Source organism: Blennius ocellaris (genome assembly GCF_963422515.1).
Source record: "Blennius ocellaris genome assembly, contig: SCAFFOLD_183, whole genome shotgun sequence".
NCBI lineage: Eukaryota > Metazoa > Chordata > Actinopteri > Blenniiformes > Blenniidae > Blennius > Blennius ocellaris.
The window spans coordinates 21,229-41,138 of NW_027662222.1; the positions used below are offsets into that span (position 1 = coordinate 21,229).

Below are 19,910 nucleotides of genomic sequence, written 5' to 3' on the forward strand. Positions count from 1 at the left end.
GCTTTGATTTGCTTTGCTTTGATTTGATTTGATTTGCTTTTATTTGATTTGCTTTAATTTGATTTGATTTGATTTGATTTGATTTGATTTGCTTTGCTTTGCTTTGCTTTGCTTTGCTTTGATTTGCTTTGATTTGATTTGCTTTAATTTGATTTGATTTGATTTGCTTTGCTTTGCTTTGCTTTGCTTTGCTTTGCTTTGCTTTGCTTTGATTTGCTTTGCTTTGCTTTGCTTTGCTTTGCCTTGCTTTGATTGTAGTTGACCCTGCTTCACCGCTGAGGCCCGCACCGAGGCCTGCTCACCAGCAGGTGGCAGCACCACGCCACTGTCGCGTCTCGGCCGCTGAACCATAGAAGAAGAAAACGACCCGGATGTTGCCATGTCTACATCCGGGTCGTCTTCCAGACCCGCCGCCCACAGACACATTATCAGAACTTTATATCTCTGTCCCCCGGTCTGTCCCCCGGTCTGTCCCCCGGTCTGTCCCCCGGTCCCCCCAGCTGTCCTCTCAGCGGTCCGCAGGCGGACATGACGACTTGACGCTGACCGCTTCTGACGGCGGTTCAAGCCTTCTGCTCTCAGGCGGAGGTCATCGAGGCTGGCGGCCCAGGCTGCGGTGCTGCGGAGGTGGGGCAGGTGAGGGGGGCTGAGGGGGGGGGGGGGGGGGGGGGGGGGGGGGGGGGGGGGGGGGGAGGTGAGGGCGGCTGACGGGAGGCAGGTGAGGCGGCTGAGGGAGCTGGGGGGCTGGTTGACTACTAACTGATTTAACTAACCAGTATTTTGCTGTTCATGGTTAAAGATCAATAACATGTTCTGACTTTGATCTCTGAGTTATTTATAGAACACTGACCCATATAAATCCCTCCATCCCTCATCCCTCCATCTCCATCCCTGATCCCTTCCCTCATCCTCATCCCCTCATCCCTCCACCCTCTCCACCCCAACACCTCCTCATCCCACCACACCCACCTCACCCACACCCTCCACCCCACCCACCCACCTCCACCCTCCTCCACACCCTCCACCCACACCCACCCACAACCCCTCTCACCCTCACCACCTCCATCCCTCCACCCTCCACCCACACTCCCTCATCCCTCCTCCACCCATCCCCTCCTCATCCCTCCATCCTCCTCCCTCTCCCTCATCCCCTCTCCCTCATCCCTCCCCTCCATCCCTCTCTCCCTCATCCCTCCATCCCTCTCTCCCTCACCCCTCCATCCCTCTCTCCCTCACCCCTCCATCCCTCTCTCCCTCCATCCCTCTCTCCCTCATCCCTCCATCCCTCATCCCTCTCTCCATCATCCCTCCATCCCTCTCTCCCTCATCCCTCCATCCCTCTCTCCCTCCATCCCTCTCTCCCTCATCCCTCCATCCCTCTCTCCCTCATCCCTCTCCCTCATCCCTCTCTCCCTCTTCCCCTCTCTCCTTCCCCTCTCCCTCCATCCCTCTCTCCCTCATCCCCTCTCTCCCTCCATCCCTCTCTCCCTCATCCCTCTTCCCCTCCATCCCTCTCTCCCTCATCCCTCCATCCCTCTCTCCCTCCATCCCTCTCTCTCTCATCCCTCCATCCCTCTCTCCCTCATCCCTCCATCCCTCTCTCCCTCATCCCTCTCTCCCTCATCCCTCTCTCCTCATCCCTCCATCCCTCATCCCTCCATCCCTCTCTCCCTCATCCCTCCATCCCTCATCCCTCTCTCCCTCCATCCCTCTCTCCCTCATCCCTCCATCCCTCTCTCCCTCCATCCCTCTCTCCCTCATCCCTCTCCCTCATCCCTCTCTCCCTCTTCCCCTCTCTCCTTCTTCCCCTCTCCCTCCATCCCTCTCTCCCTCATCCCTCCATCCCTCTCTTCCTCATCCCTCTCTCCCTCCATCCCTCTCTCCCTCATCCCTCCATCCCTCTCTCCCTCCACCCCTCCTCCCTCCTCCCTCCCTCTTGTATTCCCTCCCTCCAGGCTCCCCTCAGTGTCTTGTTGGACGTCCTGTCCCGGGAGACGGTCCACAGACTGGCTGCTGTTTTCAAAGAGCTGTACGCCGGCGTCTTGAGGCAGAACCAGGACCTGAGGGACCAGATGGGACGAGCAGAGAAGACGTGGACGGACCGTCAGGGGACGGGAACGGTCCGTCAGGGGACGTCTACGGCAGTGGAGACGCAGACGTCTGGTCAGAACCTCCATCGGGGTCCAGCTGACGTCAAGCCCTGAAGCGGTTCCAGGAGCCACTCCAGGTCCTGGACTTCATCATCTGCAGTCCACCACAGATGTGACATCACTTCCTGTGGCTCGTGAGGAGGACGTGACATCACTTCCTGTGGCTTTTGGGGACAACGTGACATCACTTCCTGTGGCTCGTGAGGAGGACGTGACATCACTTCCCGTGGCTCGTGAGGAGGACGTGACATCACTTCCTGTGGCTCGTGAGGAGGACGTGACATCACTTCCTGTGGCTCGTGAGGAGGACGTGACATCACTTCCTGTGGCTCGTGAGGAGGACGTGACATCACTTCCTGTGGCTCGTGAGGAGGACGTGACGGCTGCAGAAGAGCAGACACCTGTGAGTTTTTGTCAGCACTAGCTCTGCTAATGTTAGCACTAGTTCTGCTAATATTAGCCCAGCTCTGCTAATATTAGCCCAGCTCTGCTAATGTTCGCACTAGTTCTGCTAATATTAGCCCAGCTCTGCTAGTGTTAGCCCAACTCTGCTAATGTTAGCCCAGCTCTGCTAATGTTAGCACAAGCTCTGCTAATGTTAACACTAGTTCTGCTAATATTAACCCAGCTCTGCTAATGTTAGCACTAGTTCTGCTAATATTAGCCCAGCTCTGCTAATGTTAGCCCAGCTCTGCTAATGTTAGCCCAGCTCTGCTAATGTTAGCACTAGCTCTGCTAGTGTTAGCCCAGCTCTGCTAATGTTAGCCCAGCTCTGCTAATGTTAGCATTAGCTCTGCTAATGTTAGCACAAGCTCTGCTAATGTTAGCCCAGCTCTGCTACTGTTAACCCAGCTCTGCTAATGTTAGCACTAGTTCTGCTAATATTAGCCCAGCTCTGCTAATATTAGCCCAGCTCTGCTATTGTTAGCACTAGTTCTGCTAATATTAGCCCAGCTCTGCTAGTGTTAGCCCAGCTCTGCTAATATTAGCCCAGCTCTGCTAATGTTAGCACTAGCTCTGCTAATGTTAGCCCAGCTCTGCTAATGTTAGCCCAGCTCTGCTAATGTTAGCATTAGCTCTGCTAATGTTAGCACAAGCTCTGCTAATGTTAGCCCAGCTCTGCTACTGTTAGCCCAGCTCTGCTACTGTTAGCCCAGCTCTGCTAATGTTAGCACTAGCTCTGCTAATGTTAGCACTAGTTCTGCTAATATTAGCCCAGCTCTGCTAATATTAGCCCAGCTCTGCTATTGTTAGCACTAGTTCTGCTAATATTAGCCCAGCTCTGCTAGTGTTAGCCCAGCTCTGCTAATATTAGCCCAGCTCTGCTAATGTTAGCCCAGCTCTGCTAATGTTAGCACTAGCTCTGCTAATGTTAGCACAAGCTCTGCTAATGTTAGCCCAGCTCTGCTACTGTTAGCCCAGCTCTGCTAATGTTAGCACTAGCTCTGCTAATGTTAGCACTAGTTCTGCTAATATTAGCCCAGCTCTGCTAATATTTGCCCAGCTCTGCTATTGTTAGCACTAGTTCTGCTAATATTAGCCCAGCTCTGCTAGTGTTAGCCCAGCTCTGCTAGTGTTAGCCTAGCTCTGCTAATATTAGCCCAGCTCTGCTAATGTTAGCCCAGCTCTGCTATTGTTAGCCCAGCTCTGCTAATGTTAGCACTAGCTCTGCTAATGTTTGCACAAGCTCTGCTAATGTTAGCACTAGCTCTGCTAATGTTAGCACTAGTTCTGCTAATATTAGCCCAGCTCTGCTACTATTAGCCCAGCTCTGCTATTTTTAGCCTTAGTTCTGCTAATATTAGCCCAGCTCTGCTAGTGTTAGCCCAGCTCTGCTAATATTAGCCCAGCTCTGCTACTGTTAGCCCAGCTCTGCTAATGTTAGCACTAGCTCTGCTAATATTAGCACAAGCTCTGCTAATGTTAGCCCAGCTCTGCTATTGTTAGCCCAGCTGTGCTACTGTTAGCGCTCACACTGCCGTTAGCCCAGTTGATGCTAGCAGTGTGTTGACGTGTTGCAGGTGGACGCAGCCGAAGACCAGAAGGTCCCAGAGAGTGAGACAGGTGAGACATTTCAAAGTGCTGCTCGTCTCACTTTCCACTCAACCCTCACTGTGTGAGCAGAAGTTTAGCAGAGCAGCAGGTTGTGTGATTGGTCACACGCTGCAAGCTCCGCCCCTTTCCTGTGACAGCACTGATCCTGAAGGGAAACTATGGGTTGAACCAGTGAGCTAGTTACCAGGTAAATACAGGTAGATAACCTGGTATGTCCATCACGGCTTGTCGTCCAGGGGTTGTTCCAGCTGTTGTTCCAGGAGTTGTTGTTGTGTTGTTCCAGGTGTTGTGGTGTTGTTCCAGGAGTTGTTCCAGGTGTTGTTCCAGGTGTTGTTCCCGGTGTAATTGTTTTTCCAGGAGTTGTTCCAGGTGTTGTTGTTCCAGATGTTGTTCCAGATGTTGTTCCAGGAGTTGTTCCCGGTGTTGTTCCAGGAGTTGTTGTTGTGGTGTTGTTCCAGGTATTGTTGTGGTGTTGTTCCAGGAGTTGTTCCAGGTGTTGTTGGGGTGTTGTTGTTCCAGGAGTTGTTCCAGATGTTGTTCCGGGTGTTGTTCCAGGGGTTGTTCCTAGTGTTGGTGTTGTTCCAGGGGTTGTTCCAGTTGTTGTTGCTGTTGTGTTTTTCCAGGTGTTGTTGTGGTGTTGTTCCAGGTATTGTTGTGGTGTTGTTACAGGAGTTGTTCCCGGTGTTGTTACAGGAGTTGTTCCAGGTGTTGTTGCTGTTGTGTTGTTCCAGGTGTTGTTGTTGCGGTGTTGTTCCAGGTATTGTTGTGGTGTTGTTACAGGAGTTGTTCCAGGTGTTGTTGTTCCAGGAGTTGTTCCCGGTGTTGTTCCAGGAGTAATTCCCGGTGCTGTTGTGGTGTTGTTCCCGGTGTTGTTCCAGGAGTAATTCCCGGTGTTGCCCCTGCAGGGCCCCAGCAGCACCTCCTCCTGGGCGAGGAGGCGCAGAAGGAGCAGGAGCGGCGGCGGCGGCGGGAGCGCTACAAGGAGAAGCGCTTCTTCTGCGAGCAGTGTTCTCGAGGGTTCCACCAGCGGCACCAGCTGCTCAAACACTCCTCCTGCCACCGCAAGCCCTTCCAGTGCAGCTCCTGCGACCGCGGCTTCCACCGGGCGCAGCCGCTGCAGCGCCACCTGCTGCTGCACCGCCTGCGGGAGGCGCAGCAGAACGACCCCGACCGCCTGCTGGGCTGCGAGCAGTGCGGCCGCAAGTTCCGCCTGCTGCGGCAGCTACGCGCGCACCAGGCGTCGCACCGCGCGGAGCGGGCGCCGCTGCACTGCCACACCTGCGGGCGCAGCTTCGTCTCCGCCCGCGCGCTGCGCCACCACCAGGCGGTGCACGCCGACGTCAAGCCCTTCATGTGCGACGTGTGCGGCAAGAGCTACGTCCGCAAGAAGAGCCTGCGGGAGCACCAGGCGGCGCACACCGGCGCGCGGCCCTACGCCTGCGCCGCCTGCGGCAAGAGCTTCTCCACCGCCGGCAACCTGCGCGTGCACAAGCGCTCGCACTCCGACGAGCGGCCGCACAAGTGCGGCGAGTGCGACAAGGCCTTCAAGTCGCGGGTGGGCCTGCTGCAGCACGGCCTGGTGCACAGCGGCCTCAAGCCCTACGCCTGCCACACCTGCGGCCTGCGCTTCGGACTCAAGTTCAACTTCCAGAGGCACCAGAGGCTGCACAGTGGGGAGAAGGCCTTCAGGTGGGGGGGGGGGGGGGGGGGGGGAGCTTCAGCATGTAATGGCCAATGAGCAGCTGCTCTTTGTGGTCCGGTGGGAGGAGCTAAACCCTGCGGGGCCCCCCGGGTCTACAAGATCTAGAACTTTCTTTGTATGTCCTGAATGTATGCAGAATGTACCATGATGAAACTGAAACATGTCCCCCCCCCCCTGTGCCCCCCCCCAGGTGTGAGACTTGTGGCGAGGGCTTCTCGGGGACCTGGGCCCTGAAGACCCACATGCTGGTCCACGGGGTGGAGAAGCAGTTCATGTGTGACCTCTGTGGGAAGACCTTCTTCTACAACTGCCAGCTGCAGAAGCACCAGCAGCTGGTGCACGCCGCTCCCAGGGGGGGCCGGGGGGGCCAGCGGGACCAGGGGCCCGCGGCCCCCAAAGCCTTCATCTGCCCGTCGTGTCCGAAGAGCTTCAGCAGCAGCGGGGCCCTGCGGAGCCACCAGAAGAGCCACGCCCGGGCCCCGGAGTTCCGCTGCGACCCCTGCGGGAAGCAGTTCCACCTGGGCCACCGGTACCGGGCCCACCTGAGGCAGCACGCCGGGCTGCGGCCGCACCGCTGCCCCGTCTGCGCCAAGGCCTTCGCGCTGGCGGCGCAGCTGCGGCAGCACGAGCTGCTGCACTCGGGGCTCAAGCCGCACCGCTGCCCCCACTGCGGCCGGGAGTTCCGGACCCCCCAGAACTACCAGCGCCACCTGCGGGTCCACACCGGGGACAAGCCCTACCCCTGCGCCGTGTGCGGCCGCCGCTTCCGCCAGTCCAACCAGCTCAAGGCCCACATGCAGGTCCACACCGGCGTCAAGCTGTACTCCTGCCCCCGCTGCCGCCAAGGCTTCTCCGACTCCCGCCGACTCAAGAAGCACCGCTGTGTGGACCAGGACCAGGACCAGGACCGGGGCCAGGAGCTGGGCCAGGAGCAGGGCAAGGACCTGGGCCAGGACCAGGGCAAGGACCAGGACCAGGAGCTGGGCCAGGAACAGGGCCAGGACCAGGACCAGGGCCAGGAGCTGGTGGTGGCCCCCGTTAGCTGAACATGACCTTAGTGCTTCACATCAAAATAAAATGTTTTACATCTTTCAACTGTTTCTTCACTTCTACCACACACACACACACACACACACACACACACACACACACACACACACACACACACACACACACACACACACACACACAAGCTGATCACAGTCAACCTCAATTTCAATGTTTTACTTTACATTTCCAGTGAAAACATCAAATGTTGGGTTCAGTGGAGCTTGAAATCTATAACAGTACAACTGGTGCTTTTATTTTGACAATCACCATAATAACAATCCAACTTGCTGCTTTTATTTTGACAGTCACCATAACAATCCAACTTGCTGCTTTTATTTTGACAGTCACCGTAATAACAATCCAACTTGCTGCTTTTATTTTGACAGTCACCGTAATAACAATCCAGCTTGCTGCTTTTATTTTGACAGTCACCATAACAATCCAACTTGCTGCTTTTATTTTGACAGCCACCATAACAATCCAACTTGCTGCTTTTATTTTGACAGTCGCCGTAATAACAATCCAACTTGCTGCTTTTATTTTGACAGTCCCCGTAATAACGATCCATCTTGGTTTTGGCTTTACGTGCTTACGTCAGCCGCGACGTGCTGTGCGGGTGACGCGCTGCCGTTTTCGCGGGTGTGTGATGCTAACAGCGGTTAGCGGGAGGCTAACCGGGCCTGAACGGAGACCGAGCGTCCTGCGGTACCGGAGGAAAGAGCCTCGGGTCCCGGAGCGGAACCAGGTGTTGGACTTTGCTCGCTGTTCGCAGCCCGGCGCGAACACGAACACTGCGGAGTTAGCTGGGAGCTAACGGAGCTAACGAAGCTAACAGGTCAGTCCACCTGAACCTCCATGTTTCTCCACCTAAACCTCCATGTTTCTCCACCTAAACCTCCATGTTCCTCCACCTGAACCTCCATGTTCCTCCACCTAAACCTCCATGTTCCTCCACCTGAATCTCCATGTTTCTCCACCTGAACCTCCATGTTTCTCCACCTAAACCTCCATGTTCCTCCACCTGAACCTCCATGTTCCTCCACCTGAACCTCCATGTTTCTCCACCTGAACCTCCATGTTTCTCCACCTGAACCTCCATGTTCCTCCACCTGAACCTCCATGTTCCTCCACCTGAACCTCCATGTTCCTCCACCTGAACCTCCATGTCTGACCAGCAGGAGGACCAGGATGCCGTCGGAGGAGGAGGTGCAGGAGGTGTCCTCAGAGTCCTCAGGGTCAGGTGGACGGAGGAGGAGGAGACAGGTGGAGCTGTCCAGAGAAGACTGTACCTGTCCCGTCTGTCTGGAGGTCTTTGTGGAGCCGGTCTCTCTTCCCTGTTCACACACCTTCTGTAAGGTAAGACACACACACACCTTACGGTAAGGTCACACACACCTTCTGTAAGGTAAGGTCACACACACCTTACGGTAAGGTCACACACACCTTCTGTAAGGTAAGACACACAGAGACAGACAGTAGGTGGACCCACGTCCATGAAGGGAATCATGTCCTCCAGACAGGGTCAGTCTGTGGACCAGGCTCCGCCCCCCCAGGTGTCTCATGGACAGGACCGGGGGCGGGGTCAGTCTGTGGACCAGGCTCCGCCCCCCCAGGTGTCTCACCAGCGCCCCCTGTGGTGTGTCCAGGAGTGCTTCCTGCAGTCGGTGGACAAGGCGTCTCTCTGCTGTCCCCTGTGCCGGAGGAGGGTGTCCACCTGGACCCGTCTCCACAGCCGCAACAACACCCTGGTCAACCAGCAGCTCTGGACCAGGATCCAGACCTGGTTCCCCCGGCAGGGTGGGGGACGGCTGGCTGGACAGGAGGACACAGGTACACTCTGGGACACTCTGGGACACTCTGGGACACACTGGGACACACTGGGAGTTCACGTGTGTGTGTGTGTGTGTGTGTGTGTGTGTGTGTGTGTGTGTGTGTGTGTGTGTGTGTGTGTGTGTGTGTGTGTGTGTGTGTGTGTGTGTGTGTGTGTGTGTGTGTTCAGGCCCCTCCCCCCCCAGGGTCAGTCAGCCTGGAGAACTCCGACAAGAATATGAAGACCAGGTCAGCAAGGTGAGTAGATTCATCTGCTGCTCCTCCTGCTCCTGCTCCTCCTGCTCCTCCCTGTGTGTCATTGTGCTCCTCCTCCTCCTCCTCTTCCTCCTCCTCCACCACCTGCTCCTCCCTGTGTAACATTGTGCTCCTCCTCCTCTTCCTCCTGCTCCTCCCTGTGTGTCATTGTGCTCCTCCTCCTCCACCACCTGCTCCTCCCTGTGTAACATTGTGCTCCTCCTCCTCCTCTTCCTCCTGCTCCTCCCTGTGTGTCATTGTGCTCCTCCTCCTTCACCATCTCCTCCTCCTGCTGCTCCTCCTCCTCCTCCTCCTCCCTGTGTGACATTGTGCTCCTCCTGCTCCTCCTCCTCCTCCTGCTGCTCCTCCTCCTCCTCCTCCTCCTCCTCCCTGTGTGACATTGCGCTCCTCCTCCTCCACCACCACCTCCTCCTCCTCCCTGTGTGACATTGTGCTCCTCCTCCTCCTCCTCCTCCTCCCTGTGTGACATTGTGCTCCTCCTCCTCCTCCCTGTGTGACATTGTGCTCCTCCTCCTCCTCCTCCCTGTGTGACATTGTGCTCCTCCTCCTCCTCCCTGTGTGACATTGTGCTCCTCCTCCTCCACCACCACCTCCTCCTCCTCCTCCTCCCTGTGTGACATTGTGCTCCTCCTCCTCCTCCCTGTGTGACATTGTGCTCCTCCTCCTCCTCCTCCTCCTCTTCCTCCTCCTCCACCACCTGCTCCTCCCTGTGTAACATTGTGCTCCTCCTCCTCTTCCTCCTGCTCCTCCCTGTGTGTCATTGTGCTCCTCCTCCTCCACCACCTGCTCCTCCCTGTGTAACATTGTGCTCCTCCTCCTCCTCTTCCTCCTGCTCCTCCCTGTGTGTCATTGTGCTCCTCCTCCTTCACCATCTCCTCCTCCTGCTGCTCCTCCTCCTCCTCCTCCTCCCTGTGTGACATTGTGCTCCTCCTGCTCCTCCTCCTCCTCCTGCTGCTCCTCCTCCTCCTCCTCCTCCTCCTCCCTGTGTGACATTGCGCTCCTCCTCCTCCACCACCACCTCCTCCTCCTCCCTGTGTGACATTGTGCTCCTCCTCCTCCCTGTGTGACATTTTGCTCCTCCTCCTCCTCCCTGTGTGACATTGTGCTCCTCCTCCTCCTCCCTGTGTGACATTGTGCTCCTCCTCCTCCTCCTCCCTGTGTGACATTGTGCTCCTCCTCCTCCTCCCTGTGTGACATTGTGCTCCTCCTCCTCCACCACCACCTCCTCCTCCTCCTCCTCCCTGTGTGACATTGTGCTCCTCCTCCTCCTCCCTGTGTGACATTGTGCTCCTCCTCCTCCTCCTCCTCCTCTTCCTCCTCCTCCACCACCTGCTCCTCCCTGTGTAACATTGTGCTCCTCCTCCTCTTCCTCCTGCTCCTCCCTGTGTGTCATTGTGCTCCTCCTCCTCCACCACCTGCTCCTCCCTGTGTAACATTGTGCTCCTCCTCCTCCTCTTCCTCCTGCTCCTCCCTGTGTGTCATTGTGCTCCTCCTCCTTCACCATCTCCTCCTCCTGCTGCTCCTCCTCCTCCTCCTCCTCCCTGTGTGACATTGTGCTCCTCCTGCTCCTCCTCCTCCTCCTGCTGCTCCTCCTCCTCCTCCTCCTCCTCCTCCCTGTGTGACATTGCGCTCCTCCTCCTCCACCACCACCTCCTCCTCCTCCCTGTGTGACATTGTGCTCCTCCTCCTCCCTGTGTGACATTTTGCTCCTCCTCCTCCTCCCTGTGTGACATTGTGCTCCTCCTCCTCCTCCTCCCTGTGTGACATTGTGCTCCTCCTCCTCCTCCCTGTGTGACATTGTGCTCCTCCTCCTCCACCACCACCTCCTCCTCCTCCTCCTCCCTGTGTGACATTGTGCTCCTCCTCCTCCTCCCTGTGTGACATTGTGCTCCTCCTCCTCCTCCTCCTCTTCCTCCTCCTCCACCACCTGCTCCTCCCTGTGTAACATTGTGCTCCTCCTCCTCTTCCTCCTGCTCCTCCCTGTGTGTCATTGTGCTCCTCCTCCTCCACCACCTGCTCCTCCCTGTGTAACATTGTGCTCCTCCTCCTCCTCTTCCTCCTGCTCCTCCCTGTGTGTCATTGTGCTCCTCCTCCTTCACCATCTCCTCCTCCTGCTGCTCCTCCTCCTCCTCCTCCTCCCTGTGTGACATTGTGCTCCTCCTGCTCCTCCTCCTCCTCCTGCTGCTCCTCCTCCTCCTCCTCCTCCTCCTCCTCCTCCTCCTCCTCCCTGTGTGACATTGCGCTCCTCCTCCTCCACCACCACCTCCCTGTGTGACATTGTGCTCCTCCTCCTCCTCCTCCTCCTCCTCCCTGTGTGACATTGTGCTCCTCCTCCTCCTCCCTGTGTGACATTGTGCTCCTCCTCCTCCACCACCACCTCCTCCCTGTGTGACATTGTGCTCCTCCTCCTCCTCCCTGTGTGACATTGTGCTCCTCCTCCTCCTCCCTGTGTGTCATTGCGCTCCTCCTCCATCACCTCCTCCTCCTCCTCCCTGTGTGACATTGTGCTCCTCCTCCTCGTGCTCCTCCTCCAGATGACGGAGGAGCGTCGGGTCCAGGATGAGGAGCAGACCAGAGCCAGTGAGGAGTTGATCCAGAAGTTACTGGAGGAGGAGCAGCTGCTGCAGCAGGAGGAGAGCAGGAGGAGTGAGGAGGACCAGCAGCTGGCACAGCTGCTCAGTGACCAGCTGGTTAGTATTACTTGTGCCACCTGTATCACTAGTACCTGCTGCTTGGTATCACTAGTACTAGTTAGTGTGGCCAGCGGGTTAGTATAACTAGTACTAGTTAGTGTGAACAGCTGCTTAGTATCACTAGTACTAGTTAGTGTGGCCAGCTGGTTAGTATCACTAGTACTAGTTAGTGTGAACAGCTGCTTAGTATCACTAGTACTAGTTAGTGTGGCCAGCTGGTTAGTATTACTCGTAGTAGTTAGTGTGACCAACCAGTACATGGTGTAACCAGTCTGAGTGTCTGTTAACATGTTAATGAAACTATTTTATAACCTGAGATTTGCATTTAATGGGATCTTCCTCTTCCTCCTCCTGCTCCTCTTCCTCCTCCTGCTCCTGCTCCTCCTCTTCCTCCTCTTCCTCCTCCTGCTCCTCCTCTTCCTCTTCCTCTTCCTCCACATCCTCTTCCTCCACCACCTCCTCCTCCTGCTGCTCCTCCTCCTCCTCCCTGTGTGTCATTGTGCTCCTCCTCCACCACCTTCTCTTCCTCCTCCTCTCTCTTTTTCTTCCTCCTCTTCCTCTTCCTCCTCCTCCTCTTTCTCTTCCTCCTCCTCCCTGTGTGTCATTGTGCTCTTCCTCCTCTTTCTCTTTCTCTTCCTCCTCTTTTTCCTCCTCCTCTTTCTCTTCCTCCTCTTCCTCCTCCTCCTCCTCTTTCTCTTCCTCCTCTTTCTCTTCCTCCTCTTCCTCCTCTTCCTCTTCCTCCTCCTCTTCTTCCTCTTCCTCTTCCTCCTCCTCCTCTTTCTCTTCCTCCTCCTCTTTCTCTTCCTCCTCCTCTTTTTCCTCCTCCTCTTTTTCCTCTTTTTCCTCCTCCTCTTTTTCCTCCTCCTCTTTCTCTTCCTCCTCCTCTTTGTCTTTCTCTTCCTCCTCTTTTTCTTCCTCCTCTTTTTCCCCCTCTTTCTCTTCCTCCTCTTCCTCCTCCTCCTCCCTGTGTCATTGTGCTCCTCCTCCACCACCTCCTCTTCCTCCTCCTCCTCTTTCTCTTTCTCTTCCTCCTCCTCTTCCTCCTCCTCTTCCTCCTCTTCTTCCTCTTCCTCCTCTTCCTCCTCTTCCTCCTCCTCTTTCTCTTTCTCTTCCTCCTCTTTTTCCTCCTCCTCTTTCTCTTCCTCCTCCTCCTCTTCATCTTTCTCTTCCTCCTCTTTCTCTTCCTCCTCTTTTTCCTCCTCTTTCTCTTCCTCCTCTTCCCCCTCCTCTTCCCTGTGTCATTTTGCTCCTCCTCCACCACCTCCTCTTCCTCCTCCTCCTCTTTCTCTTTCTCTTCCTCCTCCTCTTTCTCTTCCTCTTCCTCCTCCTCTTCCTCCTCTTCCTCTTCCTCTTCCTCCTCCTCCTCCCTGTGTGTCATTGTGCTCCTCCTCCACCACCTTCTCTTCCTCCTCTTTCTCTTCCTCCTCTTTTTCCTCCTCCTCTTTCTCTTCCTCCTCTTCCTCCTCCTCTTCTTCCTCTTCCTCCTCCACTTCCTCTTCCACTTCCTCCTCTTCTTCCTCCTCCTCCTCCTCCTCTTTTTCCTCCTCTTTTTCCTCCTCATCTTTTTCCTCCTCATCTTTCTCTTCCTCCTCTTTCTCTTCCTCTTCCTCCTCTTCCTCTTCCTCCTCCTCTTCTTCCTCCTCCTCCTCCTACTCCTCCTCCAGAACCATGCTCCTCCTCCATCACAGGACGGTGCTCCTCCTCCACAGAAGAAGAAGAAGGGTGTGGTTGGACACATAGAGAAGTGGGTGTGGCCTGAGTAGACATAGGAAGTGGGCGGGGCTGTGTATGTGGGTCAAAGGTCACAGTGTCTTCTTGTCCCCCGAGGTTCCTGAGTCCTCGTCGTCTCGTTCCGTCCAGCTTCCTGTCCAACAAGGTGAGTCCATTCTCCGTCAAGGCTCCACCCGCCAGCAGGAGGCGTTCACCTCCTCCGTTCATCTCTTGCAGGAGAACCTCCTCCGGTCGGAGCCCCGCCCCCTCCCCGTGGAGCCCCGCCCCCTGGACGGTCTCGGTTGGACATTTGGTACGTCGCTGAAGAGGAGGAGCTCCGAGGAGCAGCGGCAGGAGGAGGAGGAGTTCAGACAGTGCCTTCACATCCCAACCCGCCCCTCCTGCTCCTCCTGCTCCTCCTCTCTGCAGCAGCAGCAGGAGGAGGAGGAGGACCGGCGGCAGCAGGAGGAGCAGGAGGAGGACCGGCGGCAGCAGGAGGAGGAGGAGTCCAGACAGTGCCTTCAGATCCAAACCCGCCCCTCCTGCTCCTCCTGCTCCTCCTCCTCCTCCTCTCTGCAGCAGCAGCAGGAGGAGGAGGACCGGCGGCAGCAGGAGGAGGAGGAGTCCAGACAGTGCCTTCAGATCCAAACCCGCCCCTCCTGCTCCTCCTGCTCCTCCTCCTCCTCCTCTCTGCAGCAGCAGCAGGAGGAGGAGGACCGGCGGCAGCAGGAGGAGGAGTTCAGACAGTGCCTTCACATCCCAACCCGCTCCTCCTGCTCCTCCTCCTCCTCCTCCTCTCTGCAGCAGCAGCAGCAGCAGAAGGAGGACCGGCGGCTGGCTCTGCTCCTGCAGAAGGAGCTGGACCAGGAGGAGCGACAGAAAGCTACTGACCGACGTAAAGGGACACCGTCTGCCTACCTGCTGAGGAGCAGCACCTCCTCATCCCCCTCTGGGAGGACTGGCAGCACCTCCTCCTGCCACAGACGCACTAAACAAACCACCCTGACTGAGATGTTCACCAGCAGCTGAGAGCACCTCCCACTCCTCCTCCCGCTCCTCCTCCCCCCGCCCCTCCTCCTCCTCCCGCTCCTCCTCTTCCTCCTCCTCCTCCTCCTTCTGCTCCTCCTCCTCCTCCTCCTGGTCCAGTCCTGGTGTTTGTAGCTTCCTGAGGAAAACTTCACCTTTTACTTTATAAATAAAAAATACGGTTAAATATTTCAGTGTTTTAATCACACACACACACACTCACACACACACACACTCACACTCACACACACACACACACTCACTCACACACTCACACAAACACACACACACACTCACACACACACTCACACACAAACACACACACACTCTCACACACAAACACACTCACACACACACACTCACATACACTCACACAAACACACACACACTCACACACACACACACACTCTCACACAAACACACACAATCACACACACACACAAACACACACACACTCACTCACACACTCACTCACTCTCACACACACACACTCACTCACACAAACACACACACACTCTCACACACACACTCTCACACACACACTCACACAAACACACACAAACACACACACACTCTCACACACAAACACACTCACACACACACACTCACATACACTCACACAAACACTCTCACACAAACACACTCACACACACACACAAACACACACACACACTCACACACACACACACACACTCACTCTCACACACACACACACTCACTCTCACACAAACACTCTCACACACACACTCACACACACTCACTCACACACTCACACACACACAAACACACTCACTCACACACACAAACACTCACACTCACACACACACACTCACACAAACACACACACTCTCACACACACACACACACACACTCTCTCACACACACACTCACACAAACACACACACACTCTCACACACAAACACACACACAAACACACTCACACACACACAAACACACTCACTCACACACACACACAAACACACTCACTCACTCACACACACACACGTGATTTGGTGACGTGACATTGTTGTGACATTGTTGTGACGTGGTGACGTGACGTGACGTTGTGATGTGACATTTTTGTGATGTTGTGACATTGTTGTGACATTGTTGTGACGTGGTGACGTGACATTGTTGTGACATTGTTGTGACGTGACATTGTTGTGACATTGTTGTGACGTGGTGACGTGACATTGTGGTGACATTGTTGTGACATTGTTGTGGTGACGTGACATTGTGGTGACATTGTGGTGACATTGTTGTGACATTGTTGACATTGTTGTGATGTGGTGACGTGACATTGTGGTGACATTGTTGTGACGTGACATTGTTGTGACATTGTTGTGATGTGGTGACGTGACATTGTGGTGACATTGTTGTGACATTGTTGTGACGTGGTGACGTGACGTTGTGACATTCTTGTGACGAGACATTGTTGTGACATTGTTGTGACATTGTTGTGATGTGGTGACGTGACATTGTTGTGACATTGTTGTGACGTGACATTGTTGTGACATTGTTGTGACGTGACATTGTTGTGAAATTGTTGTGACATTGTGGTGACATTGTGGTGACATTGTTGTTACATTGTTGTGACATTGTTGTGATGTGGTGACGTGACATTGTGGTGACATTGTTGTGACATTGTTGTGACGTGACATTGTTGTGACATTGTTGTGATGTGGTGACGTGACATTGTGGTGACATTGTTGTGACATTGTTGTGATGTGGTGATGTGACATTGTGGTGATATTGTTGTGATGTGGTGACGTGACATTGTGGTGACATTGTTGTGATGTGGTGACGTGACATTGTGGTGACATTGTTGTGACATTGTTGTGACGTGACATTGTGGTGACATTGTTGTGATGTGGTGACGTGACATTGTGGTGACATTGTTGTGACGTGATATTGTGGTGACATTGTTGTGACATTGTTGTGATGTGACATTGTTGTGACATTGTTGTGACATTGTTGTAATGTGGTGACGTGACATTGTGGTGACATTGTGGTGACATTGTTGACATTGTGGTGACATTGTGATGTGGTGACGTGACATTGTGGTGACATTGTTGTGACATTGTTATGATGTGGTGACGTGACATTGTGGTGACATTGTTGTGACATTGTTGTGACGTGACATTGTTGTGACATTGTTGTGATGTGGTGACGTGACATTGTGGTGACATTGTTGTGACATTGTTGTGATGTGGTGACGTGACATTGTGGTGACATTGTTGTGACATTGTTGTGATGTGGTGACGTGACATTGTGGTGACATTGTTGTGACATTGTTGTGATGTGACATTGTGGTGACATTATTGTGACATTGTTGTGATGTGGTGACGTGACATTGTGGTGACATTGTTGTGACGTGACATTGTTGTGACATTGTTGTGATGTGGTGACGTGACATTGTGGTGACATTGTTGTGACATTGTTGTGACGTGGTGACGTGACGTTGTGACATTCTTGTGACGAGACATTGTTGTGACATTGTTGTGACATTGTTGTGATGTGGTGACGTGACATTGTTGTGACATTGTTGTGACGTGACATTGTTGTGACATTGTTGTGACGTGACATTGTTGTGAAATTGTTGTGATGTGATGTTGTGACATTGTGGTGACATTGTGGTGACATTGTTGTTACATTGTTGTGACATTGTTGTGATGTGGTGACGTGACATTGTGGTGACATTGTTGTGACATTGTTGTGACGTGACATTGTTGTGACATTGTTGTGATGTGGTGACGTGACATTGTGGTGACATTGTTGTGACATTGTTGTGATGTGGTGATGTGACATTGTGGTGATATTGTTGTGATGTGGTGACGTGACATTGTGGTGACATTGTTGTGATGTGGTGACGTGACATTGTGGTGACATTGTTGTGACATTGTTGTGACGTGACATTGTGGTGACATTGTTGTGATGTGGTGACGTGACATTGTGGTGACATTGTTGTGATGTGACATTGTTGTGACATTGTTGTGACATTGTTGTAATGTGGTGACGTGACATTGTGGTGACATTGTGGTGACATTGTTGACATTGTGGTGACATTGTGATGTGGTGACGTGACATTGTGGTGACATTGTTGTGACATTGTTATGATGTGGTGACGTGACATTGTGGTGACATTGTTGTGACATTGTTGTGACGTGACATTGTTGTGACATTGTTGTGATGTGGTGACGTGACATTGTGGTGACATTGTTGTGACATTGTTGTGATGTGGTGACGTGACATTGTGGTGACATTGTTGTGACATTGTTGTGATGTGACATTGTGGTGACATTATTGTGACATTGTTGTGATGTGGTGACGTGACATTGTGGTGACATTGTTGTGACGTGACATTGTGGTGACATTGTTGTGACGTGACATTGTTGTGACATTGTTGTGATGTGGTGACGTGACATTGTTGTGACATTGTTGTGACGTGACATTCTGGTGACATTGTTGTGACATTGTTGTGATGTGGTGACGTGACATTGTGGTGACATTGTTGTGACATTGTTGTGACGTGACATTGTTGTGACATTGTTGTGACGTGACATTGTGGTGACATTGTTGTGACGTGACATTGTTGTGACATTGTTGTGATGTGGTGACGTGACATTGTGGTGACATTGTTGTGACATTGTGGTGACATTGTTGTGATGTGGTGACGTGACATTGTTGTGACATTGTTGTGACGTGACATTGTGGTGACATTGTTGTGATGTGGTGACGTGACATTGTGGTGACATTGTTGTGACATTGTGGTGACATTGTGGTGACATGACATTGTTGTGACATTGTTGTGACGTGACATTGTGGTGACATTGTTGTGACATTGTTGTGATGGGGTGACGTGACATTGTGGTGACATTGTTGTGACATTGTTGTGATGTGGTGACGTGACATTGTGGTGACATTGTTGTGACATTGTTGTGATGTGGTGACGTGACATTGTGGTGACATTGTGGTGACATTGTTGTGACATTGTTGTGATGTGACATTGTGGTGACATTGTTGTGATGTGGTGACGTGACATTGTGGTGACATTGTGGTGACATTGTTGTGACGTGACATTGTGGTGACATTGTTGTGATGTGGTGACGTGACATTGTTGTGACATTGTTGTGACGTGACATTGTGGTGACATTGTTGTGACGTGACATTGTTGTGACATTGTTGTGATGTGGTGACGTGACATTGTGGTGACATTGTTGTGACATTGTTGTGATGTGGTGACGTGACATTGTGGTGACATTGTTGTGACATTGTTGTGATGTGGTGACGTGACATTGTGGTGACATTGTGGTGACATTGTTGTGACATTGTTGTGATGTGACATTGTTGTGACATTGTTGTGACATTGTTGTGATGTGGTGACGTGACATTGTGGTGACATTGTGGTGACATTGTTGTGACATTGTGGTGACATTGTTGTGATGTGGTGACGGGACATTGTTGTGACATTGTTGTGACATTGTTGTGACGTGACATTGTGGTGACATTTTTGTGACATTGTTGTGATGTGGTGACGTGACATTGTGGTGACATTGTTGTGAAATTGTTGTGACGTGACATTGTGGTGACATTGTTGTGACATTGTTGTGATGTGGTGACGTGACATTGTGGTGACATTGTTGTGACATTTTTGTGATGTGACATTGTGGTAACATTGTTGTGACATTGTTGTGATGTGGTGACATGACATTGTGGTGACATTGTTGTGACATTGTTGTGACGTGACATTGTGGTGACATTGTTGTGACATTGTTGTGACGTGACATTGTGGTGACATTGTTGTGACATTGTTGTGACGTGACATTGTTGTGACATTGTTGTGATGTGGTGACGTGACATTGTGGTGACATTGTTGTGACATTGTGGTGACATTGTTGTGATGTGGTGACGTGACATTGTTGTGACGTGACATTGTTGGGACATTGTTGTGATGTGGTGACGTGACATTGTGGTGACATTGTTGTGACATTGTTGTGACGTGACATTGTGGTGACATTGTTGTGACGTGACATTGTTGTGACATTGTTGTGATGTGGTGACGTGACATTGTGGTGACATTGTGGTGACATTGTTGTGACATTGTGGTGACATTGTTGTGATGTGGTGACGTGACATTGTTGTGACATTGTTGTGACATTGTTGTGACGTGACATTGTGGTGACATTGTTGTGATGTGGTGACGTGACATTGTGGTGACATTGTTGTGACATTGTTGTGACGTGACATTGTTGTGATGTGGTGACGTGACATTGTGGTGACATTGTTGTGACGTGACATTGTTGTGACATTGTTGTGATGTGGTGACGTGACATTGTTGTGACATTGTTGTGATGTGGTGACATGACATTGTGGTGACATTGTTGTGACATTGTTGTGAAATTGTTGTGATGTGATGTGATGTTGTGACATTGTGGTGAC

At 53.0% G+C, this 19,910-nt stretch overlaps 2 protein-coding genes across 4 annotated transcripts; both read left to right on the forward strand.

Annotated features, from left to right (window-relative positions):
• Positions 1–1,958: 1,958 nt before the first annotated feature.
• LOC308148069 (uncharacterized protein) lies at positions 1,959–7,002 on the forward strand. The gene is made up of 4 exons (XM_080521493.1): positions 1,959–2,553; positions 4,172–4,214; positions 5,111–5,894; positions 6,098–7,002. The coding sequence occupies exons 3-4, from the start codon at positions 5,557–5,559 to the stop codon at positions 6,951–6,953; spliced, it is 1,194 nt and encodes a 397-aa protein (XP_080377619.1). The 5' UTR covers positions 1,959–2,553; positions 4,172–4,214; positions 5,111–5,556; the 3' UTR covers positions 6,954–7,002.
• Positions 7,003–7,597: 595 nt separating this feature from the next.
• LOC308148065 (uncharacterized protein) lies at positions 7,598–14,597 on the forward strand. 3 transcript variants are annotated; one of them, XM_080521488.1, is made up of 8 exons: positions 7,598–7,792; positions 8,133–8,313; positions 8,604–8,787; positions 8,957–9,024; positions 11,577–11,732; positions 13,400–13,479; positions 13,563–13,611; positions 13,683–14,597. In XM_080521488.1, exons 2-8 carry the CDS (start codon positions 8,146–8,148, stop codon positions 14,472–14,474), a joined length of 1,497 nt encoding a protein of 498 aa, XP_080377614.1. In that variant the 5' UTR covers positions 7,598–7,792; positions 8,133–8,145; the 3' UTR covers positions 14,475–14,597. The 3 variants fall into 3 exon arrangements, with proteins under 3 accessions (XP_080377614.1, XP_080377613.1, XP_080377615.1); XM_080521487.1 differs by having other exon boundaries at positions 8,136–8,313; XM_080521489.1 differs by having other exon boundaries at positions 8,136–8,313; positions 13,424–13,479.
• The last annotated feature ends 5,313 nt before the right edge of the window (positions 14,598–19,910 follow it).

Coding starts and splice junctions, on each gene's coding strand:
- LOC308148069 (XM_080521493.1), top strand. CDS start 5,557: ATGTGCGACGTGTGCGGCAAGAGCTACGTCCGCAAGAAGAGCCTGCGG. Junction 5,895..6,097: donor AGTGGGGAGAAGGCCTTCAG/GTGGGGGGGGGG, acceptor GCCCCCCCCCAG/GTGTGAGACTTGTGGCGAGG.
- LOC308148065 (XM_080521488.1), top strand. CDS start 8,146: ATGCCGTCGGAGGAGGAGGTGCAGGAGGTGTCCTCAGAGTCCTCAGGG. Junction 8,788..8,956: donor GGCTGGACAGGAGGACACAG/GTACACTCTGGG, acceptor GTGTGTGTTCAG/GCCCCTCCCCCCCCAGGGTC. Junction 9,025..11,576: donor ATGAAGACCAGGTCAGCAAG/GTGAGTAGATTC, acceptor CTCCTCCTCCAG/ATGACGGAGGAGCGTCGGGT.